Source organism: Ranitomeya variabilis, chromosome 4, assembly GCF_051348905.1.
Source record: "Ranitomeya variabilis isolate aRanVar5 chromosome 4, aRanVar5.hap1, whole genome shotgun sequence".
Classification (NCBI taxonomy): Eukaryota; Metazoa; Chordata; class Amphibia; order Anura; family Dendrobatidae; genus Ranitomeya; species Ranitomeya variabilis.
Window position 1 is genome coordinate 699,460,120 of NC_135235.1, and position 27,801 is coordinate 699,487,920.

The window sequence follows — 27,801 nt, forward strand, 5'->3', positions numbered from 1 at the left end:
GGGCTGTGCCATATACTGCGTGGGCTGTGCTCTATACTACGTGGGCTGTGCTCTATACTACATGGGCTGTGATATATACTACATGGCTGTGCTATATACTACGTGGGCTGTGTTATATACTACGTTGGCTGTGCTATATGCTACGTGGCATTGCAGTATACTATGTGGGCTGTGTTATATACTGCGTGGGCTGTGCTATATACTATGTGGCCGGCTGCGAACAATCAGCGAGAGGTGCAGTCCGGCCGCGAATTGGGGCGGGATTTGAACCACGCTTCGCTAATTGGTCGCGCCCGGCCGGCCGAATCCTGTGTGTTCATTGCATTATTCTGAAATCTTCATAAATAAACTACATACATATTCTAGAACACCCGATGCGTTAGAATCGGGCCACCATCTAGTTTTTTAATATTCTACTTATATAAAAACTGGAGAGGAAGAGACACAGTTATCAAACTGGGACACAAGTTCTCCTATTGAGAGCTGAAGATGCAGTACCACAGCAAGGAGTGTGTGACCCTCATCGAATGGACTATGAAGTCCTCACAAATCACCTGGGAGCTGTGAGCAGCTCTGAGGAGCCGTAGTGGCACATCTCAGCCCGTATGGCCTCCTCATTGGATGATAGGCCTTCTCATAAAGTTTGCTGGACTGTTGTAGCTTGTAACAAAAGTTATGTACCGCCACATGGAGCCGGAAAGTTCCTGACTGCACAATACAGAAGAAGCAGTCATAAAGTGTTGTGCCTGCTATCTGATGTACCGTATTATTCGGATTATAAGATGCACTTTTTTCTCCCAAATTTGAGGGGCGCCTCTCATAATCTGAAGGCATGCATAGATTAAAATCTTGGGAGACAAAATAACAGGACACCTGTGCCGTCCCTGCGGTGTACATCTATGTTCTGGTGCCCAAAGATTTAATTATTTTTAAAATCACGTTTAAGGTGTTAAAAAATAATAAAATGGGTCTTCTGCCTGTTTTTTGGGGTTTTTTTCTTTTTACAGGCGCCAATTTTCTTTTAAAACATTTTAATATCTGCTTTTTCTGATGTTTTTCTTGTAATATAGGAAAGTCAAAGGCCAGAAATAAACCCCATAAATCACTGTACATGGAGCCCTTGGGATCAAATAATTTCTGCCTGTTTCTTCTGTAAAGAAGAAAACTAAATACTGTAAAATATTAAATCTCCTCTTATTATCTCCAGTAATTGTATTATTACACAGGATTCTTATGATGTTACATCGGCTCATCTTCTCATTCAGTTCTCTACAATATCGGATCCTCTCAGTGAAGATCTTCCATATAAGAGAATTTTCCTGATTTACCCATCAATGATGGATATGGCCAGAGACAAGATGGCGGAGAGGATATTACACCTCACCCTAGAGATCCTCTTCCGGCTTACTGGAGAGGTGAGAGATTCTGATGACGTCACATTACATCATTCTTATCTATGGGAATAACAGATGGACAGAACTGGAGAGGTGAGGACTCTGGAAATGTCTGTAGTGAGATTTATTAATGTGTCTCTCCATAACCAGGATTACACAGTAGTGAAGAAGACCCCTAGTGAGCGCTGTCAGGACCCTGTGTCTGAGGGATGGGGAAGACCCCTGAGCCCAATCACAGGACTTCCACCTCACCCCCTGATACATGAGGACATCAATGACCAGAAGATCCTAGAACTCACCGACAAGATGGTTGAGCTGCTGACTGGAGAGGTGACACTGTTGGGAATGCTGGGACATTATATAGTAACACTATAAAGGGATCGGGGGGATGACTGTATCATTGTATGTGTCAGGTTCCTATAAGGTGTCAGGATGTCACAGTCTATTTCTCCATGGAGGAGTGGGAGTATTTTGAAGGACACAAAGAACTGTACAAGGACGTCATGATGGAGGTTCCCCAGCCCCTCACATCACCAGGTAATAGGACTAAATACACACGGCCTATAATTATCTGTATGTGAAGAATGAATTCAGTCCCTGTATGTGTTTCCTCCAGATCTATCCAGTAAGAGGACACCAGAGAGATGTCCCCGTTTTCTTCTTCCACAGGACTGTAAACAAGAAGATCCCAATGTTCCTCAGGATCATCAGGTAGATGGAGAGAAGGTGTCATGATATCTCCCCTATGATGTGTAGACTGCTGTGAAGGTCTTGTGCTCAGTCTTGTTCTATCCACCAGTATTATATGTTTTATACTTGTGTAATGAGAACGGTGGAGATGGCAGGATTAGAGCTGATCATAGATGTGACTTCTCCATCTGTCTGTGACTTTTACAATATTTGTTTCAGGGTGAAGATCTGACCCATATTAATACTACAGAGACATATGTGAGGGGTGATGAGTGGTGTAAAGAGGAGATTCCCACATATGACTATCCAGGTGAGTAGTAACCACTAAATGCAGAGAAGTCACAGATTCTTCTCAGTCACCGGCTGTGGCTGCTTTATCGGTGGTGTAGTCTGGCAGTATCACAATCGTGTGATCACCATTTTGCCTCTAGACCACAACATTCTCCTCCACTCAAAACTGTTCAAATGACTTTGGGCATTAAAAGCCCTTTTCTATAGAACGTACAGCCTGGAGGATCCAGTAAATCTGTAAACTACAAAGCCAAATGACAGTGTACGTAGAATGTGCTGACAAGTTAGAAAATTACTTGAAGAAAATTATTATGATGGTCCTGTAAGAGAAAGCGGAGGGTAATGATGCTGTTGGCTTCCTAGATCTCTGATATCTTATTGGATGAATCTACCTTCTCTCCCTTCTGTGCTGCTGAATGTGATCAAATGGTCCCTACAAGACCAGGTCCAGTCTTTCTGGCCAAACTTCACTTTTATAATCGACAATATTACATGTGCAGTGAGGGCAAATGTGAATTTCTGTATGATAACAACAGAGTTTCCCTTTATCCTGACTTTCAATTTCTTTTAAAACCGACTAACTTCAAGAAGGATTGTGATAAACTACATAAAATCCATTCCACCTGTGCCATGATATATCTCTAAGCTGTGCGTGGCTGATGGCTGTAATATACATTTATTCACCCCTGTAGGAGATGTGTTGGCATGGCTCGATCCCTGGTTTCATGGGTTCACTCCACATCATTAATTCCATTATTTTCTTTACATGTTCATCTGTATGATAGTTTGATTGTGGTGGGATCACCCTGCCTCAGTTATCTGAGTCTTTTACTCCGTGGTAGTCCTTAAAAAAGGTCTCCATTGCCTCTTCTAAATTTATCACACGTCAGCTCTGCACTATTATAAATAGTTCTATTTAAAAGTATATTTCTTGTTGAAACTCATGTGATAGAAAATATTGGCCTTTACGACAGCTTATATTGCCAAGAGCTACTGAGACCCACACTCTAATGACCCTGAAATGGCTTTACCATTAGTTACATATATATATATAAACACAAATGCACAAGCTGGAGGCTGAGTACATAGGACTGAACCAGAGGAGAACAAGCCTGTATCTCTCAGCTTCCAGCAATATGATTCGAGCTTTGGTAGGGTGTGGTGCTTTCCAATTGGTTGAAGTAGGGAGCAGATTACTTTAACTGGACAGTGTACACACCTAAACTGCCAGAATAGATGGTACCACAGGTCGCAGGCTCCTTAATCTTAGTGGCTGGACAGAGTCTGTGCCCCCAGAGCTTATGGGTCTGAGGTCTCCTCCATTAGCAGCGCCGCCTGCAGAATGAATAAGCAGACGTCATATCCGAGAGGAGATGAGACACAGCATTTGTAAAAGCCCTAATATGACAACATGTCAGAAAACCAGAGCTGTAGAAATCCCCATAAGAGACTCCATTTTGGACAGTCTAACCCTCAGTGAGTTAATCTATAGGAGTAGTGATAATTTTGACTCCACAGCCACTTTCCGGTAATTAGCGCACAGTGGATGTTGGAGAGTAAAAATTGAAAATATACCATTTTATTAACCAAAACATAGTGCCCAGATTGTTCTTCAGAAAACACATGCACCTTAAATTAAGTGGGTTCTTCTCGCACACGATATACATTTTTAACAATTTATTGTGCTGACACAAGAAAATCCACAATTTCGGATAATAGACCCATATGAATACAGATGTGTTTAAATCATCAACGTTTTGGCGCGAGTCTGTGTTTCTAAAGACTAAAGAATCATAGAATGATAGTTGGAAAGGACCTCCTGGGTCATCTGGTCCAACACGCAGCTCAAAGCAGGATTCACTAAATCGGCCCAGACAGATGTCTGTCCAGCCTCTGTTTGAAAACTTCCATGGAAGGAGAACTCACCCACCTCTCGTGGGAGCCTGTTCCACTCATTGTTCACCCTAACTGTCAAAAGTAATTTCTAATATCTAATGTGTCTCCCCCCATTCAGTTTCATCCCATTCCTTCTAATCTTTCTTTGTGCAAATGAGAATAAAGATGATCCTTCTACAATGTGATAGCCCTTGAGATATTTGTTGACCGCTATTAAGTCTCCGCTCAGTCTTCTTTTCTGCAAGCTAAACATTCTCAAATCCTGCAACCGTTCCTCATAGGACACGGATTGCAGACCGGTCACCATTCTGGTCGCTCTTCTCTGAACTTGCTCCAGTTTGTTGATGTGTTTTTTTTAAAATGCGGTGCCCAAAACTGGACACAGAATTCCACATGAGGTCTGACCAAACAGGAGTAGAGGGCAATAATGACTTCACGTGATCTAGACTGTATGCTTCTGTTAATACATCCCAGAATTGGTTGATGTATAGGTGATGGCATAAGGTGTTCATGTGCCACGTGGACACCAATGCACATGGACACCTTACTCCACCACTCGGGGACCCTGAACCTGTAAAAACTGATGTATCTTGAGAGAGGCAGATTCGCACCGAAAATGTTGATGATTTAAACAACTCTGTATTCATATGGGTCTATTATCTGAAATTGTGGATTTTCTTGTTTCAGCACAACAAAACATTAAATTTTTATCGTTTGCCGGAGTTCTACCATTTTGATCTATTGACTTTTTACTCCAGAGCACCCATTCAACAGTGAGCACCCCGTTTCTTGACCGTAAATGCCAAATACATTGGTTCTAAATGTGGTTTGAGCACACTGCAAGACTCAGAAGTGAAGGGGAAATTTGACTTTGGGAGAGCGGATTTTGCTGGATTGGTTTATGGACGCCATGTTGCTTTTCATGAGTCTTTGAGCCACTAATAATGTAGAAACCTCTGTTTTTCCTTTGACAGATGATGGACCTGTGTGGGGACTTGTTGTTTTTGTAAGATGAGTAGAACTTTTTATTGGTAGTATTTTTTTTTTCTACATGTGCAAATTGCCTCTTTTGAGAAAAAGAGGACTTAACTCTATAGCGCCACCTGTTGGAAGTAGCGATCCTACAAGTCACAATCAACCCTCTAACGAGTCGTGCAATATGACTTAGGATAAAAGCCAAATCAGTATCTCAATTCGCAGACACGGTGTTTCGGGCTGTTGGCCCTCGTCAGTGCGAAGCATGAGAACTGATCTACAAACATTGCTTGGTGGCTTTTTATTCCATATTTGAAAGGCAGAATGAACAAACAGTTGAACACCACGCTCTACTGGTTCATCCTATGAGGTTTTCTATTAGACTGAGAACTGTCATTTTCTTGCTGAATAATTCAAATTTTTTACATAACTTGCCATTTTTATTGACCGCTTAAATAGAAATGTTCAAAATATTAAGTTTGAGGATATTTAATTGAAAAATAATTGGTTTTATTTTTGGCAGATGACTGTACCAGGAGATCAGAGGGACAGCTGACATCTTCAATTTTTAAATCCGATAATCTTGAGATCCCACAGGATGCAATTGAAGTGAATGCAATTATTCCAGATATACCATCATCCCTTCACAGCATCTGTCTGTCATCTGATCCTTTGAAACGGGTCCTGTCTTCTGATCCATTACCGACTACTAAGGAAAATCAAATTAGTAAAATAAGCATTAAAAAACGAACTGCTCCTAAATCAAAGAAGCAGTTTTCACCTTCAGAATATGGAAATAGCTTTCCCCTTGAAAAGTCTTTTCTTAAACATCAAACAATTCACACAGCAGAGAACAGATTTTCTTGTTCCAAGTGTGGGAAATGTTTTAACCAGAAATCAGGTTTGTGTAAGCACCAGAGAATTCACACAGGGGAGAAGCCTTTTTCTTGTTCAGAATGTGGGAAATGTTTTAACCGTAAAACGAATCTGGCTAGCCACCAGAGAACTCACACAGGGCAGAAGCCTTTTTCCTGTTCCAACTGTGGGAAATGTTTTAACCAGAAATCAGGTTTGTGTAAGCACCAGAGAATTCACACAGGGGAGAAGCCTTTTTCCTGTTCTGAATGTGGGAAATGTTTTAAACAGAAATCAGGTTTGTGTAAGCACCAGAGAATTCACACAGGGGAGAAGCCTTTTTCTTGTTCCGAATGTGGGAAATGTTTTCGCCAGAAATCATATTTTGTTATACACCACAGAACTCACACAGGGGAGAAGCCTTTTTCCTGTTCCGAATGTGGGAAATGTTTTAACCAGAAATCAGATTTGTGTAAGCACCAGAGAATTCACACAGGGGAGAAGCCTTTTTCCTGTTCAGAATGTGGGAAATGTTTTAACCTGAAATCAGATTTTGTTATACACCACAGAACTCACACAGGGGAGAAGCCTTTTTCCTGTTCTGAATGTGGGAAATGTTTTAACCATAAATCAGGTTTGTGTAAGCACCAGAGAATTCACACAGGGGAGAAGCCTTTTTCCTGTTCTGAATGTGGGAAATGTTTTAACCAGAAATCAGGTTTGTGTAAGCACCAGAGAATTCACACAGGGGAGAAGCCTTTTTCTTGTTCAGAATGTGGGAAATGTTTTAACCGTAAAACGAATCTGGTTAGCCACCAGAGAACTCACACAGGGCAGAAGCCTTTTTCCTGTTCCAACTGTGGGAAATGTTTTAACCAGAATTCAGGTTTGTGTAAGCACCAGAGAATTCACACAGGGGAGAAGCCTTTTTCCTGTTCAGAATGTGGGAAATGTTTTAACCTGAAATCAGATTTGTGTAAGCACCAGAGAATTCACACAGGGGAAAAGCCTTTTTCCTGTTCAGAATGTGGGAAATGTTTTAACCTGAAATCAGATTTTGTTATACACCACAGAACTCACACAGGGGAGAAGCCTTTTTCCTGTTCCGACTGTGGGAAATGTTTTAACCAGAAATCAGGTTTGTGTAAGCACCAGAGAATTCACACAGGGGAGAAGCCTTTTTCCTGTTCTGAATGTGGGAAATGTTTTAACCAGAAATCAGGTTTGAGTAAGCACCAGAGAATTCACACAGGGGAGAAGCCTTTTTCTTGTTCAGAATGTGGGAAATGTTTTAACCGTAAAACGAATCTGGCTAGCCACCAGAGAACTCACACAGGGCAGAAGCCTTTTTCCTGTTCCGACTGTGGGAAATGTTTTAACCAGAAATCAGGTTTGTGTAAGCACCAGAGAATTCACACAGGGGAGAAGCCTTTTTCCTGTTCTGAATGTGGGAAATGTTTTAAACAGAAATCAGGTTTGTGTAAGCACCAGAGAATTCACACAGGGGAAAAGCCTTTTTCTTGTTCAGAATGTGGGAAATGTTTTAACCGTAAAACGAATCTGGCTAGCCACCAGAGAATTCACACAGGGGAGAAGCCTTTTTCCTGTTCAGAATGTGGGAAATGTTTTAACCAGAAAGCCGATCTTGATTACCACCAGAGAACTCACACAGGGGAGAAGCCTTTTTCCTGTTCAGAATGTGGGAAATGTTTTAACCAGAAATCATATGTTGTTATACACCAAAGAACTCACACAGGGGAGAAGCCTTTTTCCTGTTCAGAATGTGGGAAATGTTTTAACCGTAAAACGCATCTGGCTAGCCACCAGAGAATTCACACAGGGGAGAAGCCTTTTTCCTGTTCAGAATGTGGGAAATGTTTTAACCAGAAAGCCGATCTTGATTACCACCAGAGAACTCACACAGGGGAGAAGCCTTTTTCCTGTTCAGAATGTGGGAAATGTTTTAACCAGAAATCATATGTTGTTATACACCAAAGAACTCACACAGGGGAGAAGCCTTTTTCCTGTTCAGAATGCGGGAAATGTTTTAACCATAAATCAGATTTGCTTAAATGCCAGAGAATTCACACAGGGGAGAAGCCTTTGTATGTTCTTAATGTGGAAAATCTTTTAAACTGAAATGGTATTTTCTTAAATGGGTTATTATCATGTTTGGCCTTGTTAAAATATTAAAAAAATCATATTCACCTTCCATGTCAGTGCTCTTCCAGTGGAATCGGCAATCATGTTCCTGGGGCTCTATGAGGTTGTTACATAGCACGAGCCCTGTGCCCAATCAGCCCCAGCTTCACCGTCCCTGCCCTGAGACGTATTGAACATCAACTGGAAGCCAGGTCTGCGACTTCTCTTTGATTTCCTCGTATTGTTCGATTTTGTCTGAAGGTGAGAACAGTGAAGCCAGCGCTAATTGTACGCAGGGCTTGCGTGACATAATAACCTGAGCCCCCAAAACGCAAGTGCTAACGCTGCTGGATCCGCGCCAGCATGGGAGGTTTATACAAGTTTTTTTATTTTAACAGGACCAAACATGAGGAATTAGAAGTAAAAATCCCACACAGAGGAGAAGACATTATAATACCTAGAGTGTGAAATATGAATTACTGGAAAAATTGTATTTTGTTGACCATTAAAAGTAACTTGGAGAAACAATATTCCTTATTGAAAAATTGTACAAAAACATAGAACAGCCAGATGTATTAGGCTAGGTTCACATTGCGTTAATGGCAATCCGCTGACGGCATCCGTTACATAGCGGCACTAACGCTATGTAACGGATGCGTTAGCGCACCCATTGACTGTTATTATGTAGCGCACCGCTAACGCATGTAAAAATCGGCATGCGTTAGTGATGTGCCGTCATTCTGTGACGGACCCTCGGACGCAGTCTACAGCGTTTTCGGGGTCCGTCACCCCTAGCACAGATGGAGCATCTGAGCTAGCGCGATTGCATAACGCGATCTTTAAAAGGCACTTGTGTGGCGCAGTCCGTTTAACGTATGCGTTGAACGGACTGCACTTAACGCAATGTGAACCTAGCCTTATTGATTAAGAAAGGGAAATTACTTTACAACTTACAATATTTCTTGGACTATACGACACACTTTTCCATTATGTCCCTCCAGACAGCACCATAGACGTAGTCCTTCCTTGACCTGTAGCGGGACAGGATTGCAGAGAGGTTAAAAGGCCCCTCCCTTCTCCACCCTCCAGTGGTTTCCCTGTCCCTACAGGGCTTGGTTGTATGAGAGAGGTTGCTCCTAGAGGGAAGATAGTCCGTACAACGTCCACAGGCTAAGGGGGATCTCGGCCTTCCTTACCCCTGTCAAGCAGTCCGTGGCTGACACCTCTTTGAATGGAGGTCCCTCAGCCATCAGTAGCTGTGCCAGTATAGACTCGGGGGGAGGGGGGATCATAGGGTCTCGTCCTTCCCTTCCCCCTGTCAAGCGGTCTGTGGCCGACATCTCTGAGAGAAGTCCCTCAGCCAACAGCCAGCCTGTGCATCATTGGCAGTAATGCAGTATTCCTGATGTGACACAGCTTCCCTCCATGGTGGGTTCTCGGCACTACCAGCTCCCACTGTTTTTCTAGCGGGTGCGGAGCCAGCACTGGTAAGTGCACGGTGGAATGTTGTGTTGACGGCCTAAGCCTCTGGGCTAATGCTGGTCTCATGCCTTTGTGCCAAAGCTGGGCCTAGAGCCTCATGTGCTGAGATTTGATTTCACATATATGCAGCTAAGCCTTGGACCTCTAGGTTATCGTAAGGCCATATGTCCGAGCTACATCTCATGATTTGACTTCAGTTAGTTGCATGTCATGTCTGCACAAGGCATTATGATCGGGCTTTAGAGTGACTTTTGTAAAGCATGGTTCCCATTTTTGGCTTAATAAACAAATTTCATTGTTCTTTCAAACATAACTACTCCAGTCATAGCAGAACACATGGTGTTAATGCAGCACATTGTCTCCATGAAGACTGCCCTCCAGCTGTAGCTCATTATTTAGCTCCTTCAGGTGGGGCCAGTCTGACAAGTGGAGGATTATCCTGAATTCTGATAGATTGCTCTCTAGAATGTAACTGGGTGTTAGGGGTTGAGTTCCCGCCTCTGCACAGGGGGAATCTCGGGCCATCTCTGCTGCGGTCTCCCATTTGTCTCCTGCCGCAGTGGAGTCTGCTCAGAGGAGACGTCGGTCCCAGCGTCTCGCTCAGTCTGACTCTGTACAAAGGGTTACTGCTGCTTTTCCAGCTTTTGCCATTGAAGCCATTGCTGGGCAGCAGCGAACAGACGCTTTTGGGACTAAGTTCTGCTTTTCTCCTTCTGAGCATGCCCAGGGTAAGATCTCTCATTGGAGATCGAGGGTCACATGCTTGGATACTGCAGCAAAGTCCATTGGTTCTCCAGGAAGGTCCTGAAGGTGCTCAGGCTCTGTGGCAGCCTCTCATTGGTCCTTCTAGGAAGGTCTTGTACTTGCTGCAGCTATAAAAGGCTCGCATGGCCATGCACTAGTATCAATCCAAATATGTGCTTTGCGCCAGTGTGGTTATGTATGAATGGATTCAGGGACCCGGCTGAAATAAGCCCCTAGAATACCGGCACCTCCGGTGAGGAGATTGTATGAACGTATTCAGGGACCTGGCTAAAATAAGCCCCTAGAATTCCGGCACCTCCGGTGAGGAGAGTGCGTGTGTGCATAACCACTGACTGCTATCAGTTCGGCAGCAAGCTTGTGCTCCTGTGAGGCTAACGGCACAGTGCTTTCCTCTCACGCCTACTCTGTGAAGTAACGGAGCTAGTCTATACCGCCAAACAGTGCCACCATTCACTAGCAGCAGGTTCCTCCTGCACGGTGGACCCCGGGCTGCGAACGCACCATTTATAATAAACAGCTATATTTACTCGGTGCGTTCCGCTAGCTGTAACACTGGGCCTGGTCTCTTGTTTGGTACCTTCAAGAATGGCCATAGTCTGTCTGTTCCTCATAGCGCCTCTATGCATCATAGTGCTTCATAGTACCTCTGTGCATCATAGTGCCTCTGTGAATCATATTGCTTCATAGCGCATCATGGTGCCTCTGTACTTCATAATACCTCTGGCATTGTGGCTTTTTGCCTCTGGCTTAGACCTTCTGCCTTGTGCCTCGTTACTTCGGCAGCGTGGCCACACCTTGTATCGTCGGCCTACCACTTCATTTTGTCTCTGGCCTCAACTCTGGTTCAAAACAAAAATCATCAAGCATATAGCAGAAATGTGGCTGAGAGTGGATCAATGTCATTCCCCCAACATTAATGTCCAGACACACTGGACCAACAGGCAACTCCAGAGAATATAGAGACCAAAAAGATGGAGTATAAGCATCCAATGAATCACAGTAATAATTAGAATAAGTATTTTATTATATTGCAACTAAATTACACCATAAAATACTCATATGGAACTTACAGAGAGGAAATATGGAGGAGACATGTAGGTATGCTGGGTTATGCAGGGGCAACAAGATACATCCAGAGCAAAAACACGTGGGAAGTAAAATAAATAACAAAAAACTGAACAATCCCACGCTACAAATAGAGCCAGGAAACATACATAGGTATATAGGTACAATACCCCATAGATACTCCTACTCATAGTAAATCCCAGGTGCTTACCCATGTCCAAACGGATGGTTCCCCCGACTCACCCAGCAGCCCCCTGATGCGTGTTTCGCGGTCTAGCTTTCTCAAAAGGGGTTAATTACTAACCAATCTCGTGTGTTTTAAATAGTGCCCATACCGGAAGTATAGTTGACTGTCGGCGCACGCGCACCCGGTACCAAGGCACCACCTCCCCCTTGGCCGTCACAGCCATGCGCGCATAAGGCGGAAATCCACCGATTGACATCAATGTGACATGCGCACACGGCTATTACTGATAACCAATGGGGAGCCGGGAACCTAATAGGTCCAAGGCGCATGTGCGCACTGTCAGCGTCCATCTAAGGCTAGTTTCACATTTGCATTTAAATCCGCAGCGTTTAATCCGCATCCGCAAGTGGTGGAAAAAACGCGTACAAACGCGGCATTTTTTAGACGCATGCGGTTAAAAAAACGCCGCGTTTGTACGCGTTTATGTGTTTTTTCCTGCGTTTGTGTTTTTGGTGCGCATGATGAGAAATTTCACAAGAGAAAAATCAAGATAACCAGACACCGTCAATGGGACTACAGAGGGCGTGTATTATGGGATGAAGAAGGAGACAACATAGGCGTTTTTGGAGACACCCCATTATCGAACTACGTGAGAGCAGTGGAGCCTATCACACGCTGTATGCCGAGCTTAATGCCAACCCGGAGAAATTCTAGGAATACACAAGGATGTCGCAAGACTCGTTCCGGGATTTGCTTGCTTATGTCCAAGGAGCCATACGGCGACAGGACACCCAGCTCCATAGAGCGATTCCACCGGAGGAACGTCTGCTGGTTACATTAAGGTACGTCCCAAATCTAAACCAATGACAGTCCAAATTTTGTGTTTTCTGACATGTATGTTTTGGGTATTTTCCTTTCTTTAGCGTAACCACACCATAAATAGAATAGTTTGTAATTTTTGGGGGGTTTCTTTTTCTTACAGATTTCTGGCAACCGGAGAGAGTTTATCATCCCTCCACTTCCAATACCGGCTTGGAATATCCACCCTGTCTGGAATAGTTGCAGACACCTGTCGGGCTTTGTGGAATGTACTCCGAGTGTGTGTGATTTCCCCAACTGTTTAGGAGCGGTGGATGGAAAGCACATCTGCATTATCAAACCTGCCAGAACAGGATCAGAGTATTTTAACTATAAAAAATATTTTTCTGTTGTGCTCATGGCAATAGCTGATGTGAACTGTCGCTTCATCAACATGGACATTGGAGCTTTTGGCCGTGGCAACGATTCCCAGACTTTCAAGAACTCAGATATGGGCTGCCTTGGGTATGGCAAAAATTTACATTTTCCCCCACCACAACCTCTCCCCAACACTCAAGGTCCACCAATGCCATTTGTTATGGTTGGGGATGAGGCCTTTCAGATGTGTGAAAACCTACTGAAGCCCTATTCCAGTCAGGACTTGAACCACACTAGAAGGATCTTTAACTACAGATTGACCAGGGCCCGAAGAACAGTAGAGTGTTCCTTTGGCATTTTGGTCTCTAAATGGCGCATTCTTGCATCAGCCATAAATCTAAAAGTGGAAACAGTCGACGAGGTGGTCAAAGCCTGTATGGTTCTGCACAATTATATAATGGCTAAGGAGCAACCCAACATTGAACTGGATGAAGCAGTTGCATACCCACTGCCCGATTTCCAGCATCACCCTCTGTGGTCAACTGCAGCAGTTGGTCACATGTGGGACCAATTTGCTGCCTTTTTTGATTCAGATATTAGACGTGTCATGGCAGGACAATGTTGTGTAAATGTCCTGTTGTAATTCGATCTGTACCAGTAATTTTCTGCAATGATAATATTTCTCATTAACCCCTTCCCGACCCATGACGCCACGTAGGCGTCATGAAAACCTATGCCAATCCGACCCATGACGCCTATGTGGCGTCATGGAATGATCGCGTCCCTGCAGATCGGGTGAAAGGGTTAACTCCTATTTTACCCGATCTGCAGAGACAGGGGGAGTGGTGCTTCAGCCCAGGGGGGGTGGCTTCACCCCCCCCCCCCCCCGTGGCTACGATCGCTCTGATTGGCTGTTGAAAGTGAAACTGCCAATCAGAGCGATTTGTAATATTTCACCTAAAAAACTGGTGAAATATTACAATACAGCCATGGCCGATGCTGCAATATCATCGGCCATGGCTGGAAATACTGAAGTGACCCCCCCACCCCACCGATCGCCCCCCCAAGCCACCGATCTGTCCCGTAGTGCCCTCTGTCCTGTGCTCCGCTCCCCCGTCCTCCTGTCCGCTCCCCCCGTGCTCCTATGTCACCCCCCGTGCTCCGACGCCCCCCCCGTGCCCCGATCTCCCCCCTTATACTTACCGAGGCTCCCGGTGTCGGTCCGTCTTCTCCATGGGCGCCGCCATCTTCCAAAATGGCGGGCGCATGCTCAGTGCGCCCGCCGAATCTGCCGGCCGGCAGATTCATTACAAGTACATTTTGATCGCTGTGGTAGGTTCTATCACAGCGATCAAAATAAAAAAAATAATAAACCCCCCCCCTTTATCACCCCCATAGGTAGGGACAATAATAAAATAAAGAAAATATTTTTTTTTCTTTATCCACTAGGCTTAGGGTTAGAACTAGGGTTAGAACTAGGGTTAGGGTTACGGGTAGGGTTAGGGTTATGGCATGTGCACACAGTGCGGATTTGGCTGCGGATCCGCAGCAGATTGGCCGCGGATCCGCAGCGGATTGGCCGCGGATCTGCAGCGGATTGGCCGCTGCAAATACGTAGCATTTTTCCATCAGGTTTACAGTACCATGTACACCTATGGAAAACCAAATCCGCTGTGCCCATGGTGCGGAAAATTCCGTGCAGAAACGCTGCGTTGTATTTTCCGCAGCATGTCAATTCTTTGTGCGGATTCCGCAGCGTTTTACACCAGTTCCTCAATAGGAATCCGCAGGTGAAATCCGCACAAAAAAACACTGGAAATCTGCTGTAAATCCACAGGTAAAACACAGTGCCTTTTACCTGCAGATTTTTCAAAAATCGTGCGGAAAAATCTCACACGAATCCGCAACGTGGGCTCATAGCCTTAGGGTTAGGGTTGGAATTAGAGTTAGGGTTGGAATTAGGGCTAGGGTTGGAAATAGGGTTAAGATTAGGCTTGTGGTTAGGGTTACGGATAGGGTTAGGGGTGTGTTGGGGTTACAGTTGTGGTTAGGGTTGGGATTAGGGTTAGGGTTGGAATTAGGGTTACGGGTGTGTTGGGGTTAGGGGTGTGTTGGGGTTAGGGTTGTGATTAGGGTTATGGCTACAGTTGGGATTAAGATTAGGGGTGTGTTGGGGTTAGTGTTGAAGTTAGAATTGAGGGGTTTCCACTGTTTAGGCACATTAGGGGTCTCCAAACGCAACATGGCGCCACCATTGATTCCAGCCAATCTTGCGTTCAAAAAGTCAAATGGTGCTCCCTCCCTTCCAAGCCCCGACGTGCGCCCAAACAGTGGTTTACTCCCACATTTGGGGTACCAGCGTACTCAGGACAAACTGGGCAACAACTGTTGGGGTCCAATTTCTCCTGTTACCCTTGCAAAAATAAAAAATTACTTGCTAAAACATAATTTTTGAGGAAAGAACAATTATTTTTTATTTTCATGGCTCTGCGTTATAAACTTCTGTGAAGCACTTGGGGGTTGAAAGTGCTCACCACACATCTAGATAAGTTCCTTCGGGGGTCTAGTTTCCAAAATGGGGTCACTTGTGGGGTGTTTCTACTGTTTAGGCACATCAGGGGCTCTGCAAATGCAACGTGATGCCCGCAGACCATTCCATCAAAGTCTGCATTTCAAATGTCTCTACTTCCCTTTCGAGCCCTGGCATGTGCCCAAACAGTGGTTTACCCCCACATATGGGGTATCAGTGTACTCAGGAGAAACTGGACAACAACTTTTGGGGTCCAATTTCTCCTGTTACCCTTGCAAAAATAAAAAATTTTGGGCTAAAAAAATATTTTTGAGGAAAGGAAACATTTATTATTTTCACGGCTCTGCGTTATAAACTTCTGTGAAGCACTTGGGGGTTCAAAGTGCTCACCACACATCTAGATTAGTTCCTTGGTAGGTCTAGTTTCCAAAATGGGGTCACTTGTGCGGGAGCTCCAATGTTTAGGCTCACAGGGGCTCTCCAAACGCGACATGGTGTCCGCTAATGATTGGAGCTAATTTTCCATTCAAAAAGCCAAATGGCGTGCCTTCCCTTCCGAGCCCTGCCGTGCGCCCAAACAGTGGTTTACCCCCACATATGGGGTATCATCGTACTCAGGACAAACTGGACAACAACATTTGGGGTCCAATTTCTCCTATTACCCTTGGGAAAATAAAAAATTCTGGGCTAAAAATCATTTTTGAGGAAAGAAAAATTATTTTTTATTTTCACGGCTCTGCGTTATAAACTTCTGTGAAGCACCTGTGGGTTTTAAGTGCTCACTATGCATCTAGATTAGTTCCTTGGGGGGTCTAGTTTCCAAAATGGGGTCACTTGTGGGGGAGCTCCAATGTTTAGGCACACAGGGGCTCTCCAAACGTGACATGGTGTCTGCTAGCGATGGAGATAATTTTTCATTCAAAAAGTCAAATGGCACTCCTTCCCTTCCGAGCCTTACCATGTGCCCAAACAGTGGTTTACCCCCACATGTGAGGTATCGGTGTACTCAGGAGAAATTGTCCAACAAATTTTAGGATCCATTTTATCCTGTTGCCCATGTGAAAATGAAAAAATTGAGGCTAAAATAATTTTTTTGTGAAAAAAAAGTACTGTTTCATTTTTACGGATCAATTTGTGAAGCACCTGGGGGTTTACAGTGCTCACTATGCTTCTAGATAAGTTCCTTGGGGGGTCTAGTTTCCAAAATGGGGTCACTTGTGGGGGAGCTCCAATGTTTAGGCACACGGGGGCTCTCCAAACGCGACATGGTGTCCGCTAAAGATTGGAGCCAATTTTTCATTGAAAAAGTCAAATGGCGCTCCTTCCCTTCCGAGCCCTGCCGTGCGCCGAAACAGTGGTTTACCCCCACATATGAGGTATCAGCGTACTCAGGACAAATTGGACAACAACGTTCGTGGTCCAGTTTCTCCTTTTACCCTTGGGAAAATAAAAAAAATTTCGCTAAAAGATCATTTTTGTGACTAAAAAGTTAAATGTTCATTTTTTACTTCCATGTTGCTTCTGCTGCTGTGAAACACCTGAAGGGTTAATAAACTTCTTGAATGTGGTTTTGAGCACCTTGAGGGGTGCAGTTTTTAGAATGGTGTCACTTTTGGGTATTTTCAGCCATATAGAACCCTCAAACTGACTTCAAATGTGAGGTGGTCCCTAAAAAAAAGGTTTTGTAAATTTTGTTGTAAAAATGAGAAATCGCTGGTCAAATTTTAACCCTTATAAATTTGTTTCCAAAATTGTGCTGATGTAAAGTAGACATGTGGGAAATGTTATTTATTAACTATTTTGTGTCACATAACTCTCTGGTTTAACAGAATAAAAATTCAAAATGTGAAAATTGCGAAATTTTCTAAATTTTTGCCAAATTTCCGTTTTTTTCACAAATAAACTCAGAAATTATCGACCTACATTTACCACTAACATGAAGCCCAATATGTCACGAAAAAACAATCTCAGAATCGCTAGGATCTGTTGAAGCGTTCCTGAGTTATTACCTCATAAAGGGACACTGGTCAGAATTGCAAAAAACGGCAAGGTCATTAAGGCCAAAATAGGCTGGGTCATGAAGGGGTTAATAAACTTTAGTTTTGGTTGTGTTGACCGTGTCTCCTATGTTTTTCCACTACAAGCCAAGGCTGTCCTAAAACTAGCAGTATTTGGTCTGTATTTAATATCAGTATTTGTAATCCAAAACCAGGAGTGGGTGATAAAGGCGGAGGTGCTAGTTATTATGTTAATATCATAATTTACCTCTAATTGTTCCACTCCTTGTTTTGGCTTACAAATACTGATATAAAACACTGGCCACATACTGCTAGTGTTATGGCAGCCATGTTGCTTTATTAGTAAGCTTGTTGACGTCATTGCGTCCTGATTCTGTTCTGCTGTATCCATTGGACACAGACTGAAGAGACAATGACTGTCACACTAAAGAAATCTATACTCATCAAGTCAGGTGTCAGAAATAATGAATTCATGATGCAAATTTAACAGCTTCATGAATTCACTATTTCTGACACCTGTGCAGGTGAAAAAAACAAAGAAAATATATATAATATGATGAAACAGTGGGAAAAATACCATGAAAGGCACATCATCAGGGACATATAGATGGCAGCACTAAAATTAAATAAGTATATAACCTAATGTGAGGATAACATATACATGCATGCCTGTGTCAATAGGCCATAGAATATATAGCAGACAAAAAATAAATAATGAATAATAATGATAATAAAGTGCATGTGCTTTAATCAATTCGTGGCTAAGAAAAGGACCAGATAAAAATCCTAATGATACATATTAGTGAAAACTATTAACACTGGATCTTGGCGGTATATAATATGATAGTCATAGTGATATAGTCATAGTGACCATTGAGCCATAAATTGCCCAGACTCCGAAACGCGCGTCGGGGCTTGGCACATCCCAGGGACACTTATCCCATCTATTTGGTTCAGCAGCAGGTAATACCAGGTGGCTTCCTTTTGACCTTCACTTTGATAATTATTCTTTGTTTCTTGGGGCACCATTTTTGTCTTCTTGCTGGGCAATTTATGGCTCAATGGTCACTATGACTATATCACTATGACTATCATATTATATACCGCCAAGATCCAATGTTAATAGTTTTCACTAATATGTATCATTAGGATTTTTATGTGGTCCTTTTCTTAGCCACGAATTGATTAAAGCACATGCACTTTATTATCATTATTATTCATTATTTATTTTCTATCTGTCTGCTATATATTCTATGGCCTATTGACACAGGCATGCATGTATATGTTATCCTCACATTAGGTTATATACTTATTTAATTTTAGTGCTGCCATCTATATGTCCCTGATGATGTGCCTTTCATGGTATTTTTCCCACTGTTACATCATATTATATATATTTTAATAAATATTGTAATTTATATTATATTTTGGACTTTGTTTCGTTTTTTTCTTTGTTTTTTCTATATGGTTTCCGATTGTCCGATATACCTTCCATTGGTGCACATTGGTGGTTATAGATATAGTTATATATTTTTTCCTCCTATGTACAATTACTATATGCACCGTGCCTTGAGATATATCTACCTGTGCAGGTGAGCATAGATATGCCGTGTGTGATCACCATCGTCCCTTCAATTTGTGTGTAATAGATTATGTACACAGAAGAGAAAATGGAGGTTATACAAGGCAGTTCTCTACTCACCAGGTCAGGTGTCCTAACTAATGAGTTTTTTGACACCTGACCTGTTCAGTAGAGTTCTGCACTGTATGTCCACCATTTTCTCTTCTGACTGCAACACTAGTCACAGACAAAGCAGAAAGAAGAGATTATGGAGATAATACAAGTATACATTTTTTGGCCCACCTCATATCTCTATACTAAAGACACACAAAACTGCAGTCTTTTTTTTTTATAACTACTGGAGATATGATGTGGCATAATAATATTGAAGCCAGCATATTAAGAAATAAATAGTTGCTAAAATGTAAATCCCATAAATTCAATATGCTAAATGGATAATAAAGGGGCCAGCTGCCAAAGAACGTATGCTAAAGAAAAAAGAAGGAAACAGGCAGCCATGTGGTCCCATAAAACATAACACTTTATTGAAAAACGTTAAAAAACACCATACATAGAACAGGGGCACAGTAGGGGATGCAAATACATCCAATTGGCAATGCAAACAAACAGACAAAACCGGATCCAAAGACCGTGCTGCTATATCATTGTAACATATCTAGCATCTCCCCAAATGAATAATAACCAGTACATAGTCCAGAAAAATATATATAAGGCCAATGCCCACATATGGGGGATAAGTAGTAGGAGTTATGCAACATTCAGCATATCCATAACAGGTAACATACCTTCAATAGACAGCACAGGTATAAGGAACGGCAAGCCTGACCCCAACGCGCGTTTCGGAGCGTAAAAGCGCTCCTTCCTCAGGGGCCAAAAAATAAAGTGTGTGGCGAAGTTTTTTATTTGGCGCATGGTGTGTGTTGCCGGTTGCGGAAGACACTATAAACCAAACATAGTTGGGGCAAATCAATTTTTTTTATTTTTTAACAACCAAAAAATGTATTTAACTGCGCCGGCTTGGGGTAGAGTGATGTAAACGGGGGGTGTGAAGCACTGAGGCCTGGCTAAACGTGGACGACGCAGAGGTGGCAGGAGCAGGGGCAATGAAACTAGTAGGGTCTGGAAGTTCGGGGATGGGGCTTGACACATGAGAGGCTTGAGACACACTGGAAGGGTGAGACAAACCTGACATTACAGACACATTGGGAGGTGAAAGGGGAGGAATACTAAGGGTATGTGTCCACGTTCAGGATTGCATCAGGATTTGGTCAGGATTTTACGTCAGTATTTGTAAGCCAATACCAGGAGTGGGTGATAAATGCAGAATTGGTGCACGTGTTTCTATTATACTTTTCCTCTAATTGTTCCACTCCTGGTTTTGGCTTACAAATACTGATGGAAAATCCTGACCAAATCCTGATGCAATCCTGAACGTGGACACATACCCTAAGAGTCCTCTGGTTTTTTTTTTGTTTGTTTTTTTGGAGGGTTTGTGCCAGGTTATGGCAAGCCTTAGTGGGCTCATATGGTGTGGCGTAGTGGTGGGTGACCTGTCAGGGTCCGGCTGCACCATGACAGAGTCCATAGTGCTCATAAAGCATGCAGCCATGCCAGAGTCCATAGTGCTCGTAGAGCGTGCAGCCATGCCAGAGTCCATAGTGCTCATAGAGCGTAAGGCCATGCCAGAGTCCATAGTGCTCGTAGAGTGTGCAGCCATGCCAGAGTCCATAGTGCTCGTACAGCGTGCAGCCATGCCAGAGTCCATAGTGCTCGTAGAACTTGCAGCCATGCCAGAGTCCATAGCGCTTGTAGAGCATAAGGCCATGCCAGGGTCCTGCTGCATCATGGTGGTGGTGGTACGGAAGGCCATGCCAGGGTCCTGCTGTATCGTGGTGGTGGCAGTACGGAAGGCCATGCCAGGGTCCTTCTGCATCGTGGCGGTACAGAAGACCATGCCAGGGTCCTGCTGCATCGTGGTGGTGGCGGTACGCAAGGCCATGCCAGGGTCCTGCTGCATCGTGGTGGTGGCGGTATGCAAGGCCATGCCAGGGTCCTGCTGCATCGTGGTGGTATTAGGGTTGAACAATTAATATAAATGTTCAATTCTCTAGTTGCCTACTCCTGGCCTAATGGATATTGATCATGTGCACTAAAGAAATACACCAGACACAGTCAGCTGTAACTCTCCTTGATCAATGTGTGGCTCAGCTCCAAGAAGGGATTTATTAGTCAAACACAATGTTATATATCTCCTGTAAGGGGGCTCGGTTAGCTCTAAAATGGGAGTGATCGGATGTATTCCATTGGTTAGTGGGTTGGGCATGAGCAAGTCCATGGGCGGATCCATGAGGTCATCAAGGTGGGTTGGTCCGTGAGGTCATCAGGGTGGGCGTCGCTGTGGGTGGATCCATGAGGTCATCAGGGTGGGCGTCATCTTGGATACCAGACCACACGGTCTGCTGAAACAGGAAATGGCGGCCATCTTCAGTGTCTTCATTGTCTGAGGAAAACTTATGTAAGGTTAAACAATACATGTTATAGGTTGCTTCCCTCAATTACCTTATGTGTTGAGGTTAATTAAGTATTTGATCTTATGGCTCTCCTCAACAGTGGTGGCGGTACGAAAGGCCATGCCAGGGTCCTGCTGCATCGTGGTGTCAGTGGAGGAGGTCCAAGCAGGAGCAGCGGTTGTCATGGTGGTGGCGGTGGGATGTCCAACTGCACTTGGCATGGTGGTGGTGCTGTAGTGGTGTCCGGCAGTGCTAGGAATTGAGGTGGCCGTGCAGTGGTTTGCAGCAGAGGTCGGCATTGAGGTTAATCGTGACAGTGAAGGCACAGGTGGATATGTCGACACTGTTGGAAATACCGACTCTGCTGCATAGCCTGCACGTAAGCAGCATTGCAGGCCTGCATGACACTCAGCTGGAGATCAGGAGTAAGGTGTTCCGACATGCCCTGCTCAATTTGGTTAAAAAGATGATGTGCTGGCCTCTGGAGGTCGGCCTTCACTTGGTCAAGGCTTTTGATGACCTCCTGGATACATGCATTCAAGAGGTTATGTGAAATATCCATTCGGTCACCCAAAGCCTTGATTGCTTCGTGTAAAACCGAGCTCTAGTGCAAAAACAGGCATGTGTGACCTGTCCGATGCCCTCTGCCGCTGTCGGGAGGAGCCCAAAAAAAAGGGGCAGTGGAAGAGGACTGCGAAAGGGGAAGACCTGATGGACCAGTTCCCTGGTCTCCAGTTAGTGTGGAAGGCCCACTTGCTGCAGCGCTGCTGGATGGCTGGGATGGGTCCGTGGCTGTCAGATGAAGGACCGCTCCAGAACCTGGGCCAACAGTTGTGCTCCATGTGCTGTGAAAAAAGGAAAAAGAAAATACCAAAAATTAACCAGACGCAAAATCCTGTGGAATAGAAAAATACAGATTATGGCAATACAATACAAACTAATGCACGTGATAAATACTTACGTTCTCTGGGCAAGGACCGGTCTTAAAAATGCCAGAACTCGATAGTATTTGTATCTTCTGATCCTTGCTCCTGAACCACTGGGAACACGGCTCTCTTGACGCAGGTCCTTGTTGAAGCATTCCTTCATCGAACACCAACGTGTTTTGACTTTGGCCACTGTTAAAAAAATAAATACATTTATGGTCAGAAAAAGGACTTTTGGCCGTGCTCACACAACTGTGTGTGATGACAGAAACTCCTGAGAGTTTCTTTCATCACACACAGTCGAGTGAGCACGGCCAAGGTCTCTGCTGCTTCACACTGCAGTGCAATACTTACCAAATGCATTTCGGACCCGAGTCGGGGCGTTCTCCCAGCCATCCCACATCTCTGTTCTCCTCATTCCTTAGGCGCCGGATCGTGACGTTGTTTGAGTGCAGTGGATCCCGGGTGTCCCACAACGAGACTCGCTCCTGGACCAGGGAGATGAGGAGGTCATTTTCAATTAAGTCATCCTCCTGTTGTGGAACCTAAAAATTAAATAAAGTCATTAAAGTTTAGTGAATTAACATAAAGAAAAAAGGGGATGAGAGGCTGAGAAATGGCATGAATAGGAAAGTCAACATACAAAAGGATTCCAAAATAAAAAAAATTAAGAAATAGGAATGGAAAGAAAAGAAGATTCAAGAATATTACACTGAGGATACAGTAAACAGTCAGCCTTGTATACGTACCCGCTGCCGTCTTTCCACCCGACCTTGAGTCCGCTGCTCCTGCCCAGTCTGTGCCGCAGTTGAAGAAGAGCTCTAAAAAAATGAAAAATTCAAATTGTCACGTGTAGATGTGACAGTGAATACTTGCCAATCTGACGAGGCAAGTACTCACCTCACTGACATGCTCGACTTCCGACGGACCAGATGAAACTCCTCATCAGAAGAAGAAGAAGACATTCTGATGCATGTAGAAAGAAAGAAATACAAGTAATTAGGACATGTAGAGAAAGAAAATAGAAAATAAAGGCATTGGCTAGGATATACTCACATTGTTCAGTGTCTTGTTTTCCTCCAAGATGTAGCCTGTGTCTCGTCTGCTTCAGTGTCTGCTGAGTAGTGACCTGCAAATGTTCACTCCCTCCCTTTATCACCTTGTATGTGGGGGTGGCTTATCAGTGTCTAGACATGTTTTTCTCTTTTGAAACGCATGCGTTAACGAACGCAAGCAAACGCATGTGCTTGGGAACGCATGCGTTCATATAGACAGCAATGCGTTTTTTAGCCGCAAACCTTGTGCAATCGACCGCATGCGTTTCCAGGCGGCAAATTTACGCCTCTAAAAATTACTACATGTTGCATTTCCGCGCCAAGCCGCAAACGACGCATGCGTCGTCAAATGCGGGAAAACGCGAGCAATCAAAAACGCATGTGTCCCTAATGTTAAATATAGGAATACACAACGCATGCGGATATATGTGGTAGAAACGCTGCGGACACAACCGCAAATGTGAAACCAGCCTTACCGAAGACCAAGGGCGCCGCCTTTGAATAAAAGATAACAAATAATAATGTTAATTCAGTGCCCCCAGAGGACTGTGCAAATAAGCAAAAAACATACTAGGACTTAGCAATAAGTGCAATATGACTGGGCCAGTACAAAACAAGCCAGTAAATAATATGTAAATATGAATATACATTAAAGTACATTTTACTAATATAATTGTCTAAGGGTCACTTCTGTCTGTCACGGATATTCATTGGTCGCGGTCTCTGTCATGGAAATCCAATCGCTGATTGGTTGTGGCAAAACGCCCACGACTATTGCCACGACCAATCAGCGACGGTCATAGTCTGGCAGCGAAACGGCCGCTGCTTTACTGCCCTGCAGTCAGCGCTGAGCGCTCACATGGGGTTAATGCCAGCGTTAACGGACCGCGGTGTAACGCACTCCGTTAACGCAGCTATTAACCCTGTGTGAACAACTTTTTACTATTGATGCTGCAATGTTACAAATAATAATAAAAAAAAGGTTATTCTCACCATCCAATGTCGTGCACTGTCCTCGGCAGTGCAAGCGGGAGGTTCCAGTGCCATGGATGCTATGCAAGAAGGACCTGCCATGATGTCACGGTCATGTGACCGTGACGTCATCACAGGTCCTGCGCTCATACCAACCCTGGGACCGGAAGCTGCCGCGTGCACCACACACAGGCACCAGGACTTCAAGGGGCCTTCGGAAGGTGAGTATATGTTTATTTTTTATTTTAAGTCTTTTTTAACCATGCATATAGTGCCCACATTGCTATATACTACGTGGGCTGGGTTACATACTGCGTGGGCTCTGTTATATACTACATCTCTGCTGTATACTATGTAGCTGGGCAATATACAACGTGACTGTCCTATATACTACGTGGCTGTGCAATATACTACGGGCTCTGTGTTATATACTATGTAGCTGTGCAATATACTATGTGGCTGTGTCAGTTCTGTTATATACTATGTCGACTGTGCACTACTACGTGGCTCTGTTATATTCTACATGGCTGTGCAATATACTACGTCCCTCTACAATATACTACATGGGTCTGCTATATACTACGTCGCTGAACAATATACTACATAGCTGTGCAATACACTACGTGATTGTGTTATATACTACGTGGCTGTGCAATATACTACGTGCCTGCAATATACTACATGGGTCTACAATATACTACGTGGCTATGTTATATACAACATGGCTCTGCTATATACTACGTGGCTGACCAATATACTACGTGAGTAGTAGAGAATAGGGACCATTCGTCAAACTCAAATCTGACAGGTGGACCCGCCCCTATCAAGATGTATCAAAAGGGTGTAACCCTCCTCCCCTCCCTGTCAGCCAGCTGTCCCTCCAGCTGGCTGCTAGCTTTTGATATAGTCTGATATAGTTTGACACAGTGATTATTATCCTAGTATTGTTTTATATTAGATTTGTAATCAGGGCAGTGTGTTTTATTACCAATGGTATGTCTCTATCAAAAGACTACTTGGTCATTATTTATATAATTATATTATATGTAGTTGCTTGTGAGTTTGCTTCTGTAATATGTATTTTAGAAGCAGTGTTCTCTGTGTAGCTGTGATTAGACAACAATTCCGCTGACCACGACCCATTTAGAATGAAGCAAGCACGGAGACGCCCCACCCTGTACAGATAACACAGTCACACTTTGCAGTCTTAGCTAATTCTCAACATTACATGCTAGTATAATTCTCAATATTATGAAAAAAAAAAAAAAAAAAGGAAAGTATCGCCACATGCTAAATCTCAATATTGCATGGTAGTGTAATTCTCAATATTGTATGTTGTAATTCGCAATCTAAACTGGCAATGGACCTAGCACAACTGTGCACAAAGACACATACATTTTTGATCATGTGGTTATGTTGTGTTATCTCATCTAAACAGAGTAGCTGTCTATGCCCACCGACCACAGCTCCTAGCAGTAATAGTTTGATGTTGTGACATATCTAATAGATTCAGACATGCAGTTTTCTAGAAAAAAAAGGGGTAAATTTGACTGAAAGAGCCTATTTGCTGTAAAGTGAACATTTTAATGATATTGGAGCCGATCATAACACTGTTCTAATGTATAAAAGCTTCTATAAAAAGAACAGCCTGCTTAGGTTAGGTTCACATTGCGTTAGGGCAATCCGTTTAGCGCTAGCGCTAACAGATTGCGCTAACGCAATGTTTATTTATGGGCCGCATTAGGGGTCGCGTTAACGTCCCCGCTCTCGCAGATCCCCGATCTGCGAGAGCAGGGAACGGACCTCGGGCGCGCCGCGGACGCTGCAAGCAGCGTCCGAGGCGCGCCACAGAAGAACGGCACATCGCTAGCGTGAGCCGAAAAAGGCACGCGCTCGCGATGCGCTACAGGAAAACTTCACATTGCTGTCAATGGGTGCGCTAACGGACCCGTTGCACGGCGTTAATTGCGACATTTTCGCCGTGCAACGCTGTCCGTTAGCGTGCACACATTAACGCAATGTGAACCTAGCCTTAGCCACAATGAGGACAGGCATTTATCAGTCTTTCATACGTATCACAGAAAGGTTTTAGTTTGATCTGTGCGAGCTTGATATGGACGTACAGAGCCCATGTTACAACACCCGCAAGTATGAAGCGGTGTGTTTTTATATGTTTATAAAAAAGCAAACACATTATACTGTAAAAGTTTAAGTGGCTTCTGTAATCGCTGACCGCGACACATTTAGAATGAAAGCACAGTCAGCATTTCAGCGTGTCCCAGGGATGTTAGCTAATTCTCATCATTGCATGCTAGTATAATTCTCTTCTCATCATTGCCTGATAGTATAATTCTCAATATTATGAAAAGGTGACAATCATTGTATGGGTTTTAAAAGTCTTTATTAAATTGATACGATTCTGCAAAGTTAGCTAAATCTCAATACAACTGTGCACAACTGTTGGCTAAATCTCAATACAACTGCGCACAAATTTTGACACAATTTTTATTATTATTATAAATGCTAGAGGTTCTGTAACAGAAACTAGTGACCATTAACTAGATGCTAGCAGATGTTAGCTAGCAGTGTGAAGCTGATAGACAAGAACATTTTTGATTAAATTGATAAAGCGATAATGTCAGGTGTTGGACATGCATTTATCAGTCTTTCATACGTATCACTGTGTTGATCCTTTTCAGCTCCTCACCCCGGCCTCGGTGTGTATGACAATGTACCTGGGGATATTATGTATATTTTGTGTTTTGCATCATTATTTGGTACTGTAATTCTCATTTTTATATGAGATTTATAACACATTCTTACGGGTATATTATGTATATTTTGTGTTTTGCACAATTATTTGATACTGTAATTCTCATTTTATATGAGATTTATAACACATTCTCATGGGTATATTATGTATATTTTGTGTTTTGCATCATTATTTGATACTGTAATTCTCTTTTTATATGAGATTTATAACACATTTTCATTTTTATATGAGATTTATAACATTCTCACGGGTATATTATGTATATTTTGTGTTTTGCACCATTATTTGATACTGTAATTCTCATTTTATATGAGATTTATAACACATTCTCATTTTTATATGAGATTTATAACACATTCTCACGGGTATATTATGTATATTTTGTGTTTTGCACAATTATTTGATACTGTAATTCTCATTTTATATGAGATTTATAACACATTCTCATTTTTATATGCGATTTATAACACATTCTCACGGGTATATTATGTATATTTTGTGTTTTGCATCATTATTT

The 27,801-nt window shown here is 43.3% G+C and overlaps 1 protein-coding gene across 2 annotated transcripts in view; it reads left to right on the plus strand.

The window, feature by feature from the left end:
- The window catches only part of LOC143766418 (uncharacterized), a 29,691-nt gene extending 19,755 nt beyond the window's left edge, over positions 1-9,936 (plus strand). For both annotated transcript variants that reach the window (XM_077254092.1, XM_077254093.1), the window contains 6 exons: positions 1,266-1,415; positions 1,545-1,724; positions 1,808-1,931; positions 2,011-2,105; positions 2,304-2,394; positions 5,770-9,936. In XM_077254092.1, coding sequence (XP_077110207.1) covers positions 1,266-1,415; positions 1,545-1,724; positions 1,808-1,931; positions 2,011-2,105; positions 2,304-2,394; positions 5,770-8,240 — 3,111 coding nt within the window. In that variant the 3' untranslated portion in view covers positions 8,241-9,936. The remainder of the gene's footprint in view (positions 1-1,265; positions 1,416-1,544; positions 1,725-1,807; positions 1,932-2,010; positions 2,106-2,303; positions 2,395-5,769) is intronic.
- The last annotated feature ends 17,865 nt before the right edge of the window (positions 9,937-27,801 follow it).